The sequence below is a fragment of the Pseudorca crassidens genome, chromosome 12, assembly GCF_039906515.1.
Source record: "Pseudorca crassidens isolate mPseCra1 chromosome 12, mPseCra1.hap1, whole genome shotgun sequence".
NCBI lineage: Eukaryota > Metazoa > Chordata > Mammalia > Artiodactyla > Delphinidae > Pseudorca > Pseudorca crassidens.
The window spans coordinates 90,971,359-90,990,236 of NC_090307.1; the positions used below are offsets into that span (position 1 = coordinate 90,971,359).

Consider the following 18,878-nt stretch of genomic DNA (forward strand, 5'->3'; position numbering starts at 1 on the left):
AACAGGGTTGGCTGATTTTACACTCACTTTTACGTGTAACGTATGTCTTGCATTTGCCGAGTTTAGCTTTTCCCACCTCTCTTGTTTTACATCTGTTGAAATCTTTGACCCGTATTCATAGTTCATTGATGATCATTTGTCCAGAATGTTGTAAACAAAGTAATCCTGTCTCTTCAGGCATTTGGTGTTTTGGTTGGCTGTTGTTTTTAACTACTTTGGATGGAAGCTGTGTATTATACTTCTGTTGTGTTAACATGTACTTAAATGCCTAAGTGTAACCACAGATGCTCCCAGCTGACAGCCTGGAGCCACACAGGTGCCACCCACCCACTGGCCTCGAGCGCCACCTGCCAGCAGCTCGCCTCACGACTCCCATCCCTGCAGACGTCCCCACACTTGGTTCTCAGGCACCTGTTAGAAGCATTTCCTGCTGTCCTTGTAATCCTTTCTTCTGCCTCTCCTCTCCTCTCCTCAATTACATGGGCACCCTAATGTCTTTCTAAAACCTGTTTTGATAGAGAGATGACGTAGGCTTTGCATATCAGTGGATTTCTACAGGCTTTTATCTGACTGCTCAAACTGAAGAAAATGGACTCATCTGTAGGTGCTGGGCATAATTTGGTGTTCTAAACGTGTTCTCAGTGGTCATTCTCCAAAGAAGAGCTAGTGGGCATTGGTTCCCAAAACAGTATTACAGGGAAAATACCTCCTTCCGTTCCTCTTTTCATTCTGTTGTATCAGAAAATAGTAAATCTGAGTTAGAAAATATATTCCGTGGTGTTACTTAGGCAGTAACGTAGCCATGCTTTTGTCCCATGAAATGTATGTGCTGCATATCTTTTCTGACAAATCCTGTGTCATTTCCAATGGAGCAGTTCAGAGTCATGTTTAACCTCTGCAGGCTGTGTCAGCACCGGAAGAGGCTCCTGCAGAGTCTGCTCCTGAAAAGCCGAGTGACGTTGGGGACGATAGTGTGTCTGAAGATGTGGCCGACGCAGGGGGCAGAGGTGGCTCCTCGGGGAAGAAGGAGCTGTCGTGCAGCAAAGCCGTCCCCGACGGGAAGCTGGTGAAAGGTACGCTGCCCTCACTACCAAGGGTTCCAGTTTTGACCTTGTACCTCACAGGTGTCACTTCAAATTAGCAAGGAAGAACGCTGGACCGCTTAAGGTCAGGTGCCTTTAGCCACAGGACAGGAGGAAATGGCTGCCCCTTTTAAGTTGCTGTTATTAATAAAACTTGCTTATTTCATAGTACTTTCCTGATTTCGGGTTTGGGGTCATTTGGATGTAAGCTCATCTTAGGTATGCGTTCTACAGGCTGTTGCTAACAGCCTGTTCTACCAATTTAATGGAAATGTTTAGAATTTTTCAAATGATGTTTTGTACGCCCCCCCTTGGACTTCTGAAACTATATGCAAACTATTGTGCCAATGGAATTCGTTTTCTTTATTTGTTAAGGCAAGTCCCTTGAGGGTCTCTGCCAGGCGGTATTCCACTCGCTCCGTTCCAGTTACCTTTTCTTTTTTTCTTTTTTTTTTTTTGCGGTACGCGGGCCTCTCACTGTCGTGGCCTCTCCTGTTGCGGAGCACAGGCTCCGGACGCGCAGGCTCAGCGGCCACGGCGCGCAGGCTCAGCGGCCACGGCTCACAGGCCCAGCCGCTCCGCGGCATGTGGGATCTTCCCGGACCGGGGCACGAACCCGTGTCCCCTGCATCGTCAGGCGGACTCTCAACCACTGCACCACCAGGGAAGCCCCTCAGTTACCTTTTATGTTCTTGGGAGGAGTTTTTCATCTACCAGGACAGACATACATGAAAAGAGCACATATAAATAAATAGAAAGAAAAAAAAGCTGACACAGGCACGGTAGCAGAGAACTCTGTGGTTGGACGTGTGAAGAAGCAGTGAGTTGCACCAGGTGGGAATGAGAAGGGCTGTGCAGAGGGAAGAGGGTTCAGAGCCAGAGGAGCTCCCAGGCGGGACGGCGTGGTCTGAGCCGTGTGGCCTGTTCAGAGACGGGAAGTGGTCTGAGGGACCCGGGTGTCAAGGGGGGCACACCTGCCCAGGTAACCATGGGCAGCTCGTGGGGCTCTGCCTTCCTGGCGGGTCCCGGGGCTTCCAGCAGGGACAGCACACCTTGTGGCTTAGATCAGAGGAATCACTTTATGCAGTATGGTGAGTGTGTGAAGGGATCGAGGCAGAGAAGCCATGGGGGCGGTTCAGGGTGGAGCTGGTGGCCTGAAGTGGAGGAGGGGGCGTGGCCGGGCGGTGCAGGAGCCAGTGCCCGGGTTAAAAGGAAAGGCAGAGGAGACGCGGGACGGGCAGACGGGCCAGGATTGCAGGAAGGCCTTTTCTGTGCATACAGATGCCTTTTCTGATACAAAGATGGCGATCAGGATTAACCCAAATGACCCAGATGGGTAACTGGGAAACTTATGGAAGTGCCTGTGAGCCTCTCAGTCCAGGAGGTCACCTGAGCACACGTGTTTAATCTCTCACCCTTCCCAGCCGCCTTCAGCTCTCATTGGAATAACCAAAGGAATGTATTAGTAAGGAGAGTAAAAACAGTTACTGCTCCAGAAGCAGGGGGAGGTACTGTTCATGTTTAAGAAGGACAGGCCAGGCCACCTGGACTTCAGTTCATAGGAAAGAGTAGGACATTTGGGGACTCAGTGGCAGTGACCCCGGGGGAACCACTGTCAACCAAAGAAGGGGGCGGGCAGAAGGCCAGAACCGCCAGGAGCGTCCAGGGGGCAGCAGGGCCCCAACAGGGTGTGGTCGGGGTGCAGTGGGCCAGCCCCCGCATGGAGCGCCCTTCCCGCTCCCGGGATCAAGCGCCTTGGGATTCAGCAGACGAAATGGTGCTCGCTCGCCACTTCCCTCGTCGTACCCTCTGAGCCTGAGGCGCCCGAGAGCTGCGGGTGTCCGAAAGCACGCACCCCACCCCCAGCTCCGTCAGGGTGAGGACGAGGAGACAGAGAGTCTCGGCTCCGCAAAGAGGCAGGAGCTCAGGAGAACACGATCCGAGCCTCGGAGCACGTGGGCACCTTGGAAACAGTTACTAAGTGACAGGAGAATTCTTTTAGTGTCTGATGCGTATTCTCACAGAATTAAAGGCACTGTAGAATTAGTGCAGCCGATAATCTGATATCTGGAAAAGATTGTTCGAAAAAGATGGCCAAATTTTAAAATATAATAAAAACACTAAAAATCAGACTGGGTGAGAAGACAAGTTCAAAATTTTTCTCAGATTTCCAAGGGAAAGGATAGAGATGGAAGGAAAAGCATCCAGATGGGAAAATAGACAGGTTGTCCTTCACGGGGGAGAAAAAGCAGAGGCTGGCGCATCGGACGTGTATCTACAGCATTAAATGCCAGGGAGTTCAGCTCTATCTGAACTTCTGAATGAAAAGTGTTCTGAATGCTGGAGGACAAAGGTTCTTACAGACATGTCAGCGCCCTGAAATTGATCAGTCAGAGAAGGTGAGGGCAGTGAGCATATTATCCAGACTTATCAGATGCAGTGAAAACTTAAAGAAAACCTACAACCTCATGTGCTTATGTTGGTGAAGAGAAAGTGAAAACAAAGCAAGCATTCAACTCAAGGACCTAGGAAGAAACTTTCTATAAAATGCACGTAAGAGGGCTTCCCTGGTGGCGCAGTGGTTGGGAGTCTGCCTGCCGATGCAGGGGACGCGGGTTCGTGCCCCGGTCCGGGAGGATCCCACATGCCGCGGAGCGGCTGGGCCCGTGAGCCATGGCCGCTGAGCCTGCGCGTCCGGAGCCTGTGCTCCGCAACGGGAGAGGCCACAACAGTGAGAGGCCCGCGTACCGCAAAAAAACAAAAACAAACAAAAAAATGCACGTAAGAAAAGCAGGAAAGGAGAATCAGTAAAAATCAAAGCAGAAATGGGTGAGGATATAATAAAAGACCAGTAAAACTTATCATCATTGTACAAGTTTAATACAGAAAAAAGAGCAAATGCACAGCATAATGAGAGAGAACGCGGTGTTTTTAAGTCCACGGGAGCAATGTATTCAACTAAATTTGAATAAACTTGAAAATAACTGAAAAAATTGTCTAAGAAAATATATTGATCAATTGCTAAAATGTCTCCAGAGAGGCAGTAAGACGACAGATCTATAGGCCTGAAAGAATTTAGAAAACTGGTCAGTGAAATACCTCTAAAAGCAGGCAGGCCAGGACAAAGTTAAGGTCAAGGTAACTTCCCTCAAGAAGAGAAAAGCCTGTCTGATTAAAGCTACTCCAGAGCCCAAAGGTGGAAAGTTAGGAAGCTCTCCAGCCCTAGCACCTTAGCCCCATAAAGCTTAGCAGTCTGCAGGCCAGGACCCCGGGAAACCCAGATGTTAGCACCTCAGATGGAAGCAAGCTGGGAACGACAGTGAGAGCAGGTGTGAGCAGGTGGGGCTCCTTGCAGCCATCCCAGTGCGGCATCCCGCCAGAAAAGCCTCCAAGGACAATCTTACCTTGTTAGCAGATGCTGGAAAAGCACCAACATTTGCTGAGATTTTTATGATAAAGCTTCCCTAGTATGACAGTAATTGACGTTGCAAAAACAGGCTCTCCATTGTGAAAAAAATAAGACTCTCACATTACCTCTGACAATTATAGTGATTCCAGATAGATTTAAGTGTTTAAACATAAAAAATAAAATCATGAAGTAGAAGAAAATAAAGGTAATTTTTTTCTAGTCAGAGTGGAAAGGATTTTCTAAGAATTGAAGCCATGAATGATAAAGAAAGATAGGTCTGATGGGAACTGGGCCTGTATAAAGTTGAAAGATAAACATCAGGATGGCAGTGATGGCTAATATAACAGAAGATAAAGGTCAAAGTCCTTGCTATAGAAAGAGCTCTTGTAAATCAGTAAGAAGAGTCACTGCAGTAGAAAAACAAAGGACATGAAAAGGTAGTTCACAAAAGAAGGAAAACAGTTGGTCAGTGAATAAACTTTTTTTTTTTTTTTTTTTTTTTTGGCTGCGTCAGGTCTTTGTTCCTGCACACGGGCTCTCTCTAGTTGCGGCGAGCGGGGGCTACTCTTCATTGTAGTGCGCGGGCTTCTCATTGTGGTGGCTTTTGTTGCGGAGCACAGGCTTCAGTAGTTGCGGCACACAGGCTCAGTAGCTGTGGCTCACGGGCTCTAGAGTGCAGACTCAGTAGTTGTGGCACGTGGGCTTAGTTGCTCTGCAGCATGTGGGATCTTCCTGGACCAGGGCTCGAACCCGTGTCCCCTGCACTGGCAGGCGGATTCTTAACCACTGCACCACCAGGGAAGTCCTAAACTTTTAAAATATATCCTCACTAACAAGATACTGTTCTTTGCCTCCAATTTGGTAAAGTTAGAAAGTAACAGAGAGCGTGCAAGTGGCAGGACCCTCACTCGTGCGTTGTCCTTGGAGTGTTGTCGGTAAGGCCTCTCCAGGGGAGAGCCCAGTGATGGGGACCAAACCCTAAATGCGGATGCCCTCCCACTCCTAGAAACGTCTGGCTCACCAGGACGTCTCGACCAGGTGTTCCTCCCAAGGCTCGTGGGCTTTTAAAAATAAAAAATTGGGAACCATCATGGGAGACTGAAATCAGTTGGCATGTCCATACTAAGGAATATTATTGCCATTTATTAAAATGATGTATGTTGACATGGAAAGATGTCTAAACGTTTTCTATGGAAAGGTGTCGCTTACTAAGTGAAAACAGCAGGCTATAAAGTATGGTCCCGTTTTTCGTGTGTTTGTACACATGCACATGTACGTGCCTCGGAACCATTGTGTTCAGATCATTTCTTTCCCGTATCTGAATAGCAGTTGGTTTTTCATTTTGTTCACTTGTGTTTTCAAAATTTCCTATAGAGAATATGTATTACCTTAGAAGTTAAAAGTTAGTAATGAAACTTGATACCTTAAGAAACGAAGCATGTTTGATGTGGAAGGTGGAGGGCCGGGCGCCGTCAGCTCACTCACGCGTGTTTCCTGAGCACAGGCTACTCTGCGTCAGTGCACACCGGGGCCACATTAGTCCTGCGGTCCTGCCCACTCCAGGCTCCGGGGTAACCAGACCGCACACACAACACAGAACGTCAGGAGTGGCGTGAAGGAGAGAGGCCAGGCAGGGCCTGTCTGAGGAGAGGCTTCATTTGAGATGAGACGAGCAAGAAAGCCAGGCATGAGAAAAGGATGACGGCTCCAGGCAGAAGACAGGGCGGGGCTGGAGCGCAGTGCAGGAGCGGGGAGTGGGAGAGGGGCCCCTCCACAGCTGCTGCTCATCCTTAACACAACAGGAAACCGCTGAAGGCTGTAGGAAGTGCTTTTCACGTGTTGTGAGGTGACTTGCAAATAAGGTTCCAGGTAGAAGCAGTAGTTGTGTAATTGAGTAATTCTCCAAAGAAAGTAGTTCCTCATCCCCTGCTTTCTGGCTGAGCTATGCTGGGAAGCTTACTTGACCTTTTGAGCCTCAGTTTCCTTATCTGTAAATGGGGAGGCCTGATAGTATCTGTCTCCTCCAGGGGTTGCAAATGTTAAGTGAGGTGAGGCGTGGAGACTCTGCACATTAGTCAGTTCTTTTGTTACGTCACTATTTTTTTTAATATAAATTTATTTATTTATTTATTTTGGGGGCTGCGTTGGGTCTTCGTTGCTGTGCGCGGGCTTTCTCTAGTTGTGGCGAGCAGGGGCTACTCCTCATTGCAGTGCGCAGGCTTCTTGTTGCGGAGCATGGGCTTTAGGGCTCACGGGCTTCAGTAGTTGTGGCACGTGGGCTCAGTAGTTGTGGCACGTGGGCTCAGTAGTTGCAGCTCGCAGGCTCTAGAGCACAGGCTCAGTAGCTGTGGCGCACGGGCTTAGTTGTTCCGCGGCATGTGGGACCTTCCCAGACCAGGGCTCGAACCCGTGTCCCCCTGCATTGGCAGGCGGATTCTTAACCACTGCACCACCAGGGAAGTCCCTAAATCACTTTAAAGTATGTATCGAACAGTGGTGCTGTTTGGCACTGTATTCGACATGCATTAAACTGTGTTCCAGAAGTTTTCATTTTAATATATTTGTTGATTGCATATTTTTTAATTTGGAGGAAGAAATTGGGAGTAATTGTTTTAAAATTATTTTGTGATATAATACTTTAGCCCAAGTTAACTTGAGTAATTTTGATTAACATTTAACTGAAGTTTTCTTTTCTCTGTTTCTTTGACTCTATTCTTAAAGAGACCATATTACTAGAGGCTATAAACGGTTAATATTATGAAAGTATTTTCTTACGGAGAATTTCAAACAAGTACAGAAACAGAGCCTGGTGTAATAGTCACACACGCAGTGCTAGCATCCAGCGCCCGTGGCCGACGCAGGACACATCTTAGAATTCTCAGTCCAGCCCAGCCCCAGGATATTCTGAAGCAGATCCCAACATCATGGCATTTTATCCATCAGTGTGATCGCACTTATCTCCAAAAGATAAGGGCCGTTCTTAACATAACCACGGTAAAATAGTTAATATTGACTCTCCCAGCACAGTGTGCTTTCCACCCCGTGTTATATCTTTGTTTGGGGCTTGTTAGGAAGGTAGACCTCAGCGCAGCACGTACAGTGCAAGTGCACGGCGTTGCATAATCAACACAGAGACTGATTTTGCCCCCTTTTCATTCTGACTTATAAAATATCACTTTGCTAACATTTAACATCTTGGGGTGTGCTGTGTAGCTTGAGAGATTATTGACGAGAGATGATTATATGTCAGAGATTATTTACCAGCTTCAAGTCACACTTGGGTTTGGAACCGTGAAATGCTGAAAGTAGAGAAGCCCGGGGGGCGGGGGCAGCTGGTGAGCTCACCTCCACAGTTACAGCCACATCAGAACCTGCCTTCGGTAACCTAGATCCACTTCCCTCTCAGAGTCAGCCCGTTTGCACTGCACTTGACATTGCCCTTCGCTGTGGTTTACTGGAGTAGCTTTCATCAGTAATAACACATGGTTTTTAAAAATAAAGTATCTCATTACACCAGTTAGGTGTTGTTAGGAGCCATTTGCCGTAGTCTGAGGACGCAGGGACTCAGTGAGTGCTGAGTAGACGGGGGAAGGGGAAGAAGATTGTTTCCTTTGGGGCCTTTGTACTTCTCTTCAATTAAAATTTCCAAATATTCTAGGAGAGAAAAATTGAACCACCTAAATTTTTGTTACACTAGGTTTAAGATTTTCTTAAAGGTGCAGAGAATAGTCTGACATAACGCCTAGCACAAAGTAGGCACCCAGTCAAACGTTTGCTGAATAAAGGAACAGTTTCTGCAGCTTGCTTTTGTAAGAAAAGGTTACCTTCTATGGTTGGGATTTTTTAGAAGTACCTTTTAATAGTGGAGTCCCATCATATGCTTACTTCTGCAAACTCAGCAATGTGCTGAGCCCAGAAAAAAAAGGAAAACACCAACAAAAATTGACCATTTGCCCATAGAGTGACCCCAGCTGGCACTCAGTGTGTGCATCCTGACGTGGCCCGAGATGGAGCCGGTGCTCTGCCTTCCCCTCCATCGGGCTCAGCACGTGTGATGTCCTCTTAAATGCCCTCTGACATCACAGGCACTGCCTGCGGCCCCTAGAACCTCCCTCTGCGTAAGATGTGGCTCCACTCAAGACATTGCTCCACCAGCTGATGCTCATGTGGATGGTGGGGCCCGTGTAGATTTCTGCTCTGTGCTTCCAGTTACTTAAAAATGTATTACCATTTTCACCTTTTCTCAATAGCTTCATTTGCTCCAATAAGCTTTGCAATCAAGGCCAAAGAAAATGATCTACTTCCCCTGGAAAAAAATCGTGTTAAGCTAGATGATGACAGTGATGATGATGAAGAAAGCAAAGAAGGCCAAGAAAGTTCTAGTAGTGCTACAAACACTAACCCGGCAGTTGCCCCACCCTGTGTAGTTGTTGAGGAGAAGCGGCCTCAACTTACCCAGGAGGAGCTAGAAGCAAAGCAAGGTTTGTCAATGTGTTTTAAACTTCTTAAAAGAAAAGTGCGTAAATACAAGATTGACCTACTAAGCCAAAACTACGGGACTGCCAGCTGGAGTCTCCAGCCTTCGGAGATCAGAACCACTGCGGAGCCGCGCGCTGCTTTGGCTCAGCTGAGAAGTTCTCTGTGGAGTGAGGAGCGCTGCTGTTCCTTAAGCTCAGATGCAGTGCCCTCGGCGATGTGTTTTCAGAGGGTCAGCTGAGGGTGGCCGAGAAGGCTTTAATGGCAGCCTTGGGGCAAATGCTCAGCCTGTGCGCCCAGCTCGGGGTAATGTTCCGAGCTGGGAGACGCCTCTTTGCGAGGCCATCTCCCTGCAGAACCATCGGACCCTTGAAGGTGCTGGGGCCCAAGCTGGTTTTCAGGCTGTGGCTCGTCTTCAGGGGTCACGGTGTGGCCACCGCTTGCCTCTGACGCATGGCTAGCAGTGTTTGCGGGGAACGTCTTGTCGTGTTCTGTCCCTCCTCCAAAATAAGTTCTGTTCTGCTCTCACTAAAGTAGTGAATTAACAGTTGCGTTTGCAGTATTTATCTATTCTAACTGGTTTTGTGAATGAGTTTTTCTTTGTATACACAAACAGATCACGCAACATTGATGGAAGGCAATTCTTTAACCATAGGATGCCCTGCTCTTGGGAACTAGCGTTGTGCTGCCCCCCCCCCCGGGCACGCTTGTGTTCATGCGTGTGTACCTCAATCTGCGTTTATTGCGTGTGGACTGAGCAGTGTGTCAGGTCATGTGGAATAAAACGCTTTCCACGGTGTTCCTTGCCTGGTAATTTGGGCACATGTTTATGAGAACCATTCCGAGGTTTTCATCATTTCAGGTTTCACTGCTGTGGAATCCCAACAACTTTCTGACTTTGATTTTGAATGTAAAATGTGAGAAGTACCAATAGTAAAAGCATTGTAAACTAATGCTCTGAGAATTGTTTGCCTGATTTGTTGGCCTTTCCTGAAACCTGTATCATATTCACGTTTTAAAATAACTGCATTATATTTCATGACCCTTTTACTGCCCATGGAAATTAAGATAGCAATATATTTATACAGTACTGCTTGCTCTAAACATCTTTTTTTCTGTTTATTCCTTAAGCAAAGCAAAAGTTGGAGGACCGACTGGCAGCTGCTGCCAGGGAAAAGCTTGCCCAGGCGTCTAAGGAATCAAAGGAGAAGCAGCTTCAAGCGGAACGTAAAAGGAAGGCAGCTCTATTTTTACAAACCTTAAAAAATCCTCTGCCAGAAGCAGAAGTCGGGAAAGTGGAAGAAAATCCTTTCAGCGTCGAGGTGAGTTAAACAAGAGTCCACGTCTGTGTTCTGGGCAAAGCGTGGTTGGTAAAAGCACCTGAGCGTGGGTTCCTCCGGCCACTCAGCGCTCGAGCCTGCGTGAAGGCTGTGAGCAGACCCCGCCCTTCTGCCACGTGGGATCGCGTGCTTTTCCGGGCAGACCTCGGAGATACCGTGGTTTCAGTTCCAGACCATAGCAGCGAAGCAAATCACATGCACTTCTTGGTTTCCCAGTGTGTATAAGAGTTATGTTTACATTATACTGTAGTCTATTAAGTGTGCAATAGCATTATGTCTGAAAAATATATACATACCTCAATTTAAAAACCCTTTATTGCTAAAAAATGCCAACCATCATCTGAGCCTTCAGCGAGTGGTAATCTTTTTGCAATAGTAACATCACTGATCACAGATCTAATAATGAAAAAGTTTGAAACATTACGAGAATTACCAACATGTGACACAGAGACATGAAATAAGCAAGTGCTCTTGGGAAGGTGGCCCTGATAGACTTGATCGACGCAGAGTTGCCACAAACCTTCAATTTGTAAAAAAACAAACAACAACAACAAAAAAAAACGCGGTATCTGTGAAGTACTATAAAATGAGGTCTGTCTGTACTGTATAGCTGGGGTCAGTAAGAACCTGATGAAAACTCCCTGAGTGCACATGCACACCAAATACTGGGTGCAGTGTCACAGACACGGACCTTTGGGCCCAGGCTGGGAGCCTGTGCTTCGTGGTGAGCCTCCCAGGAGCTGCAGGACAGCTTCGGCTGTGAGGGCCGCCTCGGGCCTGGACAGACTCACCAGAGCAGTGAGGCTCCTGCCACAGCAGTGGCCCTTGAGCTCACACTGACGGCCAAGAACCTTACTCAGGGGTCTGTGTTAATAGCAGCACTTTAATTAAAAAGAAAAGTAAGATACGGTTACCGTCGTCTTCTCTTAAAGGGGTCAGATGCCCACAACTCTTTCCTAAGCTGTAGAACCACAGCTTAGCCCCCGGCCCATTTCCTCCCTTCACATGGCAGTGGGGCGTGGGGCGTTGGGCTGCTCAGAACACGGCCTGCCCCGCTTCTCCAGGGGTCCCCAAACGTCTTTCGCAGCTGCCTTTTTCCTGTAACGTAGAACGGGCGCTGCGCGTTTTTTACTTTAATTATGTTGACATTTCTGAGCGTCTAAGGCCGTTACTAAAAACTGATTTTTGCTGCATGTAGCCACTGGTTTATTTGTTTCTCCATGGAAAGCAGCATTCTAAGTTCAGATTTTCAGCATTCTGTTGAAGGTCGAATCAGCTTTCTCACCTCAGGAGTCAGTCTGAAATTCAAATCTGGCAGGAGACCTCAAAAATGGTAGCTGGATCAGGCTGGGGAGCACGAATGCCAGCTTCCGTGAGAGCCTGTGGACTGTGGGCTGCGCCCTGGCAGGCTGGGCGCGCTTGCCATCCTCCTGGGCCCCCGGCCACCTGCTGGAGCACCGGCCTGGCCGCCTCTGTGCTTCCCTGTGCTGCTTCCGGAGGCGGCCGCCTGGGGAGGCCAAAGGCAGGCGGGCCCAGAAAAGCACCTGCAGTCATACCCTGGCTTTGGGAGCACCTCTGCGCCAGGGCAGTGATGAAAACATGCAGCCGCTATAACCGCCACAGATAGAAAAGGGGGGAGAGGCAGAGTACAGAACAGCTCCACGTTTATGGCTGCAGCTGTAAAAACGCGCATATAGTGTGGGCGGGCAGGGAACTTAAGAAGGTGAGGGAGCTGCCACATGGGAGGGGTGTGAGTGGACTACTTTAATTTCCTTTATTGTTTTGATGTCATTTGCGCAGGGAATATAGGGCTTAATTAAAAGGTATCTGCATACATAGATACTGTAACCCATTATGTTACATGGTTGCATCTGTATTTTCTAATAAAACTGTGGGCTTTTTGTTTGTTTTGGGTTTTTTTAATATCTATATTGGAGTATAATTGTTTTACAATGCTGTGTTAGTTTCTGCTGTATAACAAAGTGAATCAGCTATACATATATCCCCATATCTCCTCCCTCTTGCGTCTCCCTCCCACCTTCCCTATCCCACCCCTCTAGGTGGTCACAAAGCACCGAACTGATCTCCCTGTGCTATGCAGCTGCTTCCCACTAGCTATCTATTTTACGTTTGGTAGTGTATATATGTCCATGCCACTCTCTCACTTCATCCTTGCTTATACCCTTCCCCCTCCCCGTGTCCTCAAGTCCATTCTCTACATCTGCATCTTTATTCCTGTCCTGCCCCTAGGTTCTTCAGAACCCTTTTTTTTTTTTTTTAGATTCCATATATATGTGTTAGTATACGGTATTTCTTTTTCTCTTTGTGACTTACTTCATTCTGTATGACAGACTAGGTCCATCCACCTCACTACAAATAACTCAGTTTGGTTTCTTTTTATGGCTGAGTAATATTCCATTGTATATATGTACCACATCTTCTTTATCCGTTTGTCTGTTGGTGGGCATTTAGGTTGTTTCCATGTCCTGGCTTTTGTAAATAGTGCTGCAGTGAACATTGGGGTGCATGACTCTTTTTGAATTACGGTTTTCTCAGGGTTTATGCCCAGGAGTGGGATTGCTGGGTCGTATGGTAGTTCTATTTTTAGTTTTTTAAGGAACCTCCATACTGTTCTCCATAGTGGCTGTATCAGTTTACATTCCCCCCAACAGTATAAGCGGGTTCCCTTTTCTCCATACCCTCTCCAGCATTTATTGTCTGTAGATTTTTTGATGATGGCCATTCTGACTGGTGTGAGGTGACACCTCATTGTAGTTTTGATTTGCATTTCTCTGATAATTAGTGATGTTGAGCATCCTTTCATGTGTTTGTTGGCAGTCTGTATATCTTCTTCGGAGAAATGTCTATGTAGGTCTTCTGCCCATTTTTGGATTGGGTTGTTTGTTTTTTGGATATTGAGCTGCATGAGCTGCTTGTATATTTTGGAGATTAATCCTTTGTCAGTTGCTTCGTTTGCAAATATTTTCTCCCATTCTGAGGGTTGTCTTTTCATCTTTTTTATGGTTTCCTTTGCTGTGCAAAAAGCTTTTAAGTTTCATTAGGTCCCATTTGTTTATTTTTGGTTTTACTTCCGTTACTCTAGGAGGTGTTGTCAAAAAGGATCTTACTGTGATGTATGTCATAGAGTGTTCTGCCTATGTTTTCCTCTAAGAGTTTGATAGTGTCTGGCATTACATTTGGGTCTTTAATCCATTTTGAGTTTATTTTTGTGTATGGTGTCAGGAAGTGTTCTAATTTCATTCTTTTACATGTAGCTGTCCAGTTTTCCCAGCACCACTTACTGAAGAGGCTGTCTCTTCTCCACTGTATATTCTTGCCTCCTTTATCAAAGATAAGGTGACCATATGTGTGTGGGTTTATCTCTGGGCTTTCTATCCTGTTCCATTGATCTATATTTCTGTGTTTGTGCCAGTACCATACTGTCTTGATTACTGTAGCTTTGTAGTACAGTCTGAAGTCAAGTAGCCTGATTCCTCCAGCTCCGTTTTTCTTTCTCAAGATTGCTTTGGCTATTCGGAGTCTTTTGTGTTTCCATACAAATTGTGAAAGTTTTTGTTCTAGTTCTGTGAAAAATGCCATTGGTAGTTTGATAGGGATTGCATTGAATCTGTAGATTGCTTTGGGTAGTAGAGTCATTTTCACAATGTTGATTCTTCCAATCCAAGAACATGGTATATCTCTCCATCTATTTGTATCATCTTTAATTTCTTTCATCAGTGTCTTATGATTTTCTGCATACAGGTCTTCTGTCTCCTTAGGTAGGTTTATTCCTAGATATTTTATTCTTTTTGTTGCAGTGGTAAATGGGAGTGTTTTCTTGATTTCACTTTCAGGTTTTTCATCCTTAGTGTATAGGAATGCCAGAGATTTCTGTGCATTAATTTTGCATCCTGCTACTTTACCACATTCATTGATTAGCTCTAGTAGTTTTCTGGTAGCATCTTTAGGATTCTCTGTGTATAGTATCATGTCATCTGCAAACAGTGACAGCTTTACTTCTTCTTTTCCGATTTGGATTCCTTTTATTTCCTTTTCTTCCCTGATTGCTGTGGCTAGAACTTCCAAAACTCTGTTGAATAAGAGTGGTGAGAGTGGGCAACCTTGTCTTGTTCCTGATCTTAGTGGAAATGCTTTCAGTTTTTCATCATTGAGGACGATGTTGGCTGTGCGTTTGTCATATATGGCCTTTATTATGTTGAAGAAAGTTCCCTCTCTGCCTACTTTCTGGAGAGTTTTTATCATAAATGGGTGTTGAATTTTGTCAAAAGCTTTCTCTGCATCTATTGCGATGACCATGTGGTTTTTCTCCTTCAGTTTGTTAATATGGTGTATCACATTGATTGATTTGCGTATATTGAAGAATCGTTGCATTCCTGGGATAAACCCCACCTGATCATGGTGTATGATCCTCTTAATGTGCTGTTGGATTCTGTTTGCTAGTATTTTGTTGAGGATTTTTGCATCTATGTTCATCAGTGATATTGGCCTGTAGTTTTCTTTCTCTGTGACATCCTTGTCTGGTTTTGGTATCAGGGTGATGGTGGCCTTGTATAATGAGTTTGGGAGTGTTTCTCCCTCTGCTATATTTTGGAAGAGTTTGAGAAGGGTTGGTGTTAGCTCTTCTCTAAATATTTGATAGAATTCGCCTGTGAAGCCATCTGGTCCTGGGCTTTTGTTTGTTGGAAGATTTTTTATCACAGTTTCAATTTCAGTGCTTATGATTGGTCTGTTCCTATTTTCTATTTCGTCCTGATTCAGTCTTGCCAGGTTGTGCGTTGCTAAGAATTTGTCCATTTCTTCCAGGTTGTCCATTTTATTGGCATAGAGTTCCTTGTAGTAATCTCTCATGATCTTTTCTATTTCTGCAGTGTCAGTTGTTACTTCTTCTTTTTCATTTCTAATTCTATTGATTTGAGTCTTCTCTCTTTTTTTCTTGATGAGTCTGGCAAATGGTTTATCAATTTTGTTTATCTTCTCAAAGAACCAGCTTTTAGTTTTATTGATCTTTACTATCGTTTCCTTCGTTTCTTTTTCATTTATTTCTGATCTGATCTTTATGATTTCTTTCCTTCTGCTAACTTTGGGGTTTTTTGGTTCTTCTTTCTCTAATTGCTTTAGGTGCAAGGTTAGGTTGTTTATTCGAGATGTTTCCTGTTTCTTAAGGTAGGATTGTATTGCTATAAACTTCCCTCTTAGAACTGCTTTTGCTGCATCCCATAGGTTTTGGGTCGTCGTGTCTCCATTGTCATTTGTTTCTAGGTATTTTTTAATTTCCTCTTTGATTTCTTCAGGGGTCACTTCGTTATTAAGTAGTGTATTGTTTAGCCTCCATGTGTTTGTATTTTTTACAGATCTTTTCCTGTAATTGATATCTAGTCTCATAGCATTGTGGTTGGAAAAGATACTCGATACAATTTCAATTTTCTTAAATTTACCAAGGCTTGATTTGTGACCCAAGATATGATCTATCCTGGAGAATGTTCCATGAGCACTTGAGAAAAATGTATTCTGTTGTTTTTGGATGGAGTGTCCTATAAATATCAATTAAGTCCATCTTGTTTAATGTGTCATTTAAAGCTTGTGTTTCCTTATTTATTTCCATTTTGGATGATCTGTCCATTGGTGAAAGTGGGGTGTTAAAGTCCCCTACTATGAATGTGTTACTGTTGATTTCCCCTTTTATGGCTGTTAATATTTGCCTTATGTATTGAGGTGCTCCTATGTTGGGTGCATAAATATTTACAATTGTTATATCTTCTTGGATTGATCCCTTGATCATTATGTAGTGTCCTTCTTTGTCTCTTGTAATATTCTTTATTTTAAAGTCTATTTTGTCTGATATGAGAATTGCTACTCCAGCTTTCTTTTGGTTTCCATTTGCATGGAATATCTTTTTCTATCCCCTCGCTTTCAGTCTGTATGTGTCTCTAGGTCTGACGTGGGTCTCTTGTAGACAGCATATATATGGGTCTTGTTTTTGTATCCATTCAGCCAGTCTGTGTCTTTTGGTGGGAGTATTTAATCCATTTACATTTAAGGTAATTATCAATATGTATGTTCCTATTCCCATTTTCTTAATTGTTTTGGGTTTGTTATTGTAGGTCTTTTCCTTCTCTTGTGTTTCTTGCCTGGAGAAGGTCCTTTAGCATTTGTTGTAAAGCTGGTTTGGTGGTGCTGAACTCGCTCAGCTTTTGCTTGTCTGTAAAGGTTTTAATTTCTCCATCAAATCTGAATGAGATCCTTGCTGGGTAGAGTAATCTTGCTTGTAGGTGTTTCTCCTTCATCACTTTACATATGTCCTGCCAGTCCCTTCTGGCTTGCACAGTTTCTGCTGAAAGATCAGCTGTTAACCTTATGGGGATTCCCTTGTGTGTTATTTGTTGTTTTTCCCTTGCTGCTTTTAATATGTTTTCTTTGTATTTAATTTTTGACAGTTTGATTAATATGTGTCTTGGTGTGTTTCTCCTTGGATTTACCCTGTATGGGACTCTCTGTGTTTCCTGACTTGGTTAACTATTTCCTTTCCCATATTAGGGAAGTTTTCAACTGTAATCTCTTCAAATATTTTCTCTTCTTCTTCTGGGACCCCTATAATTCGAATGTTGGTGCATTTAATGTTGTCCCAGAGGTCTCTGAGACTGTCCTCAGTTCTTTTCATTCTTTTTTCTTTATTCTGCTCTGCAGTAGTTATTTCCACTATTTTATCTTCCCGGTCATTTATCCGTTCTTCTGCCTTAGTTATTCTGCTATTGATCCCTTCTAGAGTATTTTTAATTTCATTTATTGTGTTGTTCATCATTGCTTGTTTCATCTTTAGTTCTTCTAGGTCCTTGTTACAGTTTCTTGTGTTTTCTCTATTCTATTTCCAAGATTTTGGATCATCTTTACTATCATTATTCTGAATTATTTTTCAGGTAGACTGCCTATTTCCTCTTCATTTGTTAGGTCTGGTGGGTTTTTATCTTGCTTCTCCATCTGCTGTGTGTTTCTCTGTCTTCCCATTTTGCTTAACTTACTGTGTTTGGGGTCTCCTTTTTGCAGGCTGCAGGTTCGTAGTTCCCATTGTTTTTGGTGTCTGTCCCCAGTGGCTAAAGCTGGTTCAGTGGGTTGTGTAGGCTTCCTGGTGGAGGGGACTGGTGCCTGTGTTCTGGTGGATGAGGCTGAATCTTGTCTTTCTGGTGGGCAGGTCCACGTCTGGTGGTGTGTTTTGGGGTGTCTGTGGACTTATTATGATTTTAGGCAGCCTCTCTGCTAATGGGTGGGGTTGTGTTCCTGTCTTGCTAGTTGTTTTGCATAGGGTGTCCAGCACTGTAGTTGCTGGTTGTTGAGTGAAGCTGGGTGTTGGTGTTGAGATGGAGATCTCTGGGAGATTTTCGCCATTTGATATTACGTGGAGCTGGGAGGTCTCTTGTGGACCAGTGTCCTGAAGTTGGCTCTGCCACCTCAGAGGCACAGCACCGACTCCTGGCTGCAGCACCAAGAGCCTTTCATCCACACACTCAGAATAAAAGGGAGAAAAAGGAGGGAGGGAGGGAGGGAAGAAAAAAGAAAATAAAATAAAGTAAGATAAAATAAAATAAAGTTATTAAAATAAAAAATATTAAGAAAAAAATTTTTTTAAGTAAAAATAAATGGACAGAACCCTAGGACAAATGGTGAAAGCAAAGCTATACAGACAAAATCTCACACAGAAGCATACACATACACACTCACAAAAAGAGGAAAAGGGGAAAAAATCATAAATCTTGCTCTCAAAGTCCACCTCCTGAATTTGGGATGATTCGTTGTCTATTCAGGTATTCCACAGATGCAGGGTACATCAGGTTGCTTGTGGAGCTTTAATCCGCTGCTCCTGCGGCTGCTGGGAGAGATTTCCCTCCCTTTCTCTTCTTTGTTCGCACAGCTGGGGGGGCTCAGCTTTGGATTCGGCCCCGCCTCTGCGCGTAGGTCGCAGGAGGGCGTGTGTTCTTCACTCACATAGGACGGGGTTAAAGGAGCCGCTGAGAGTAAGGATATGTACTTGGAATACTGCAATATGCTTTTAAAAAGGAGGACATCGCCTTTAATCCTGACTCATTTTTAAATATAATTATCTTGATGCTTTTACTTTGGTCTGCACATTCATCTATACATACTTTAGTTGAAAGGTTTAGAGATGTTTTCAGGTGCTAGAAAATAAATAAAAGTTTTATTTTTTATTAATCACTCAAATGGTGGTAGAATTTGCTAGGATATTATTTTAAAATAATATAAAAAAAAACAGAGCCGCTGATTTGGGGGCTCCGGCTCACTCAGGCCGGGGGGAGAGGGAGGGGCACGATGCGGGGTGAGCCTGCGGCGGCAGAGGCCAGCGTGACATTGCACCAGCCCGAGGCGCGCCGTGCGTTCTCCCGGGGAAGTTGTCCCTGGATCCCGGGACCCTGGCAGTGGCGGGCTGCACAGGCTCCCCGGAAGGGTTTGTGGATAGTGACCTGTGCTTGCACACAGGCTTCTTGGTGGCGGCAGCAGCAGCCTTAGCATCTCCCGCCCATCTCTGGGGTCCGCGCTGAT

At 45.0% G+C, this 18,878-nt stretch overlaps 1 protein-coding gene across 3 annotated transcripts in view; it reads left to right on the forward strand.

Annotated features, from left to right (window-relative positions):
* Nucleotides 1-18,878, forward strand: part of SFSWAP (splicing factor SWAP) — an 82,602-nt gene that overhangs the window by 36,495 nt on the left and 27,229 nt on the right. For all 3 annotated transcript variants that reach the window (XM_067701246.1, XM_067701244.1, XM_067701245.1), the window contains 3 exons: nucleotides 902-1,073; nucleotides 8,742-8,972; nucleotides 10,099-10,289. In XM_067701246.1, coding sequence (XP_067557347.1) covers nucleotides 902-1,073; nucleotides 8,742-8,972; nucleotides 10,099-10,289 — 594 coding nt within the window. The remainder of the gene's footprint in view (nucleotides 1-901; nucleotides 1,074-8,741; nucleotides 8,973-10,098; nucleotides 10,290-18,878) is intronic.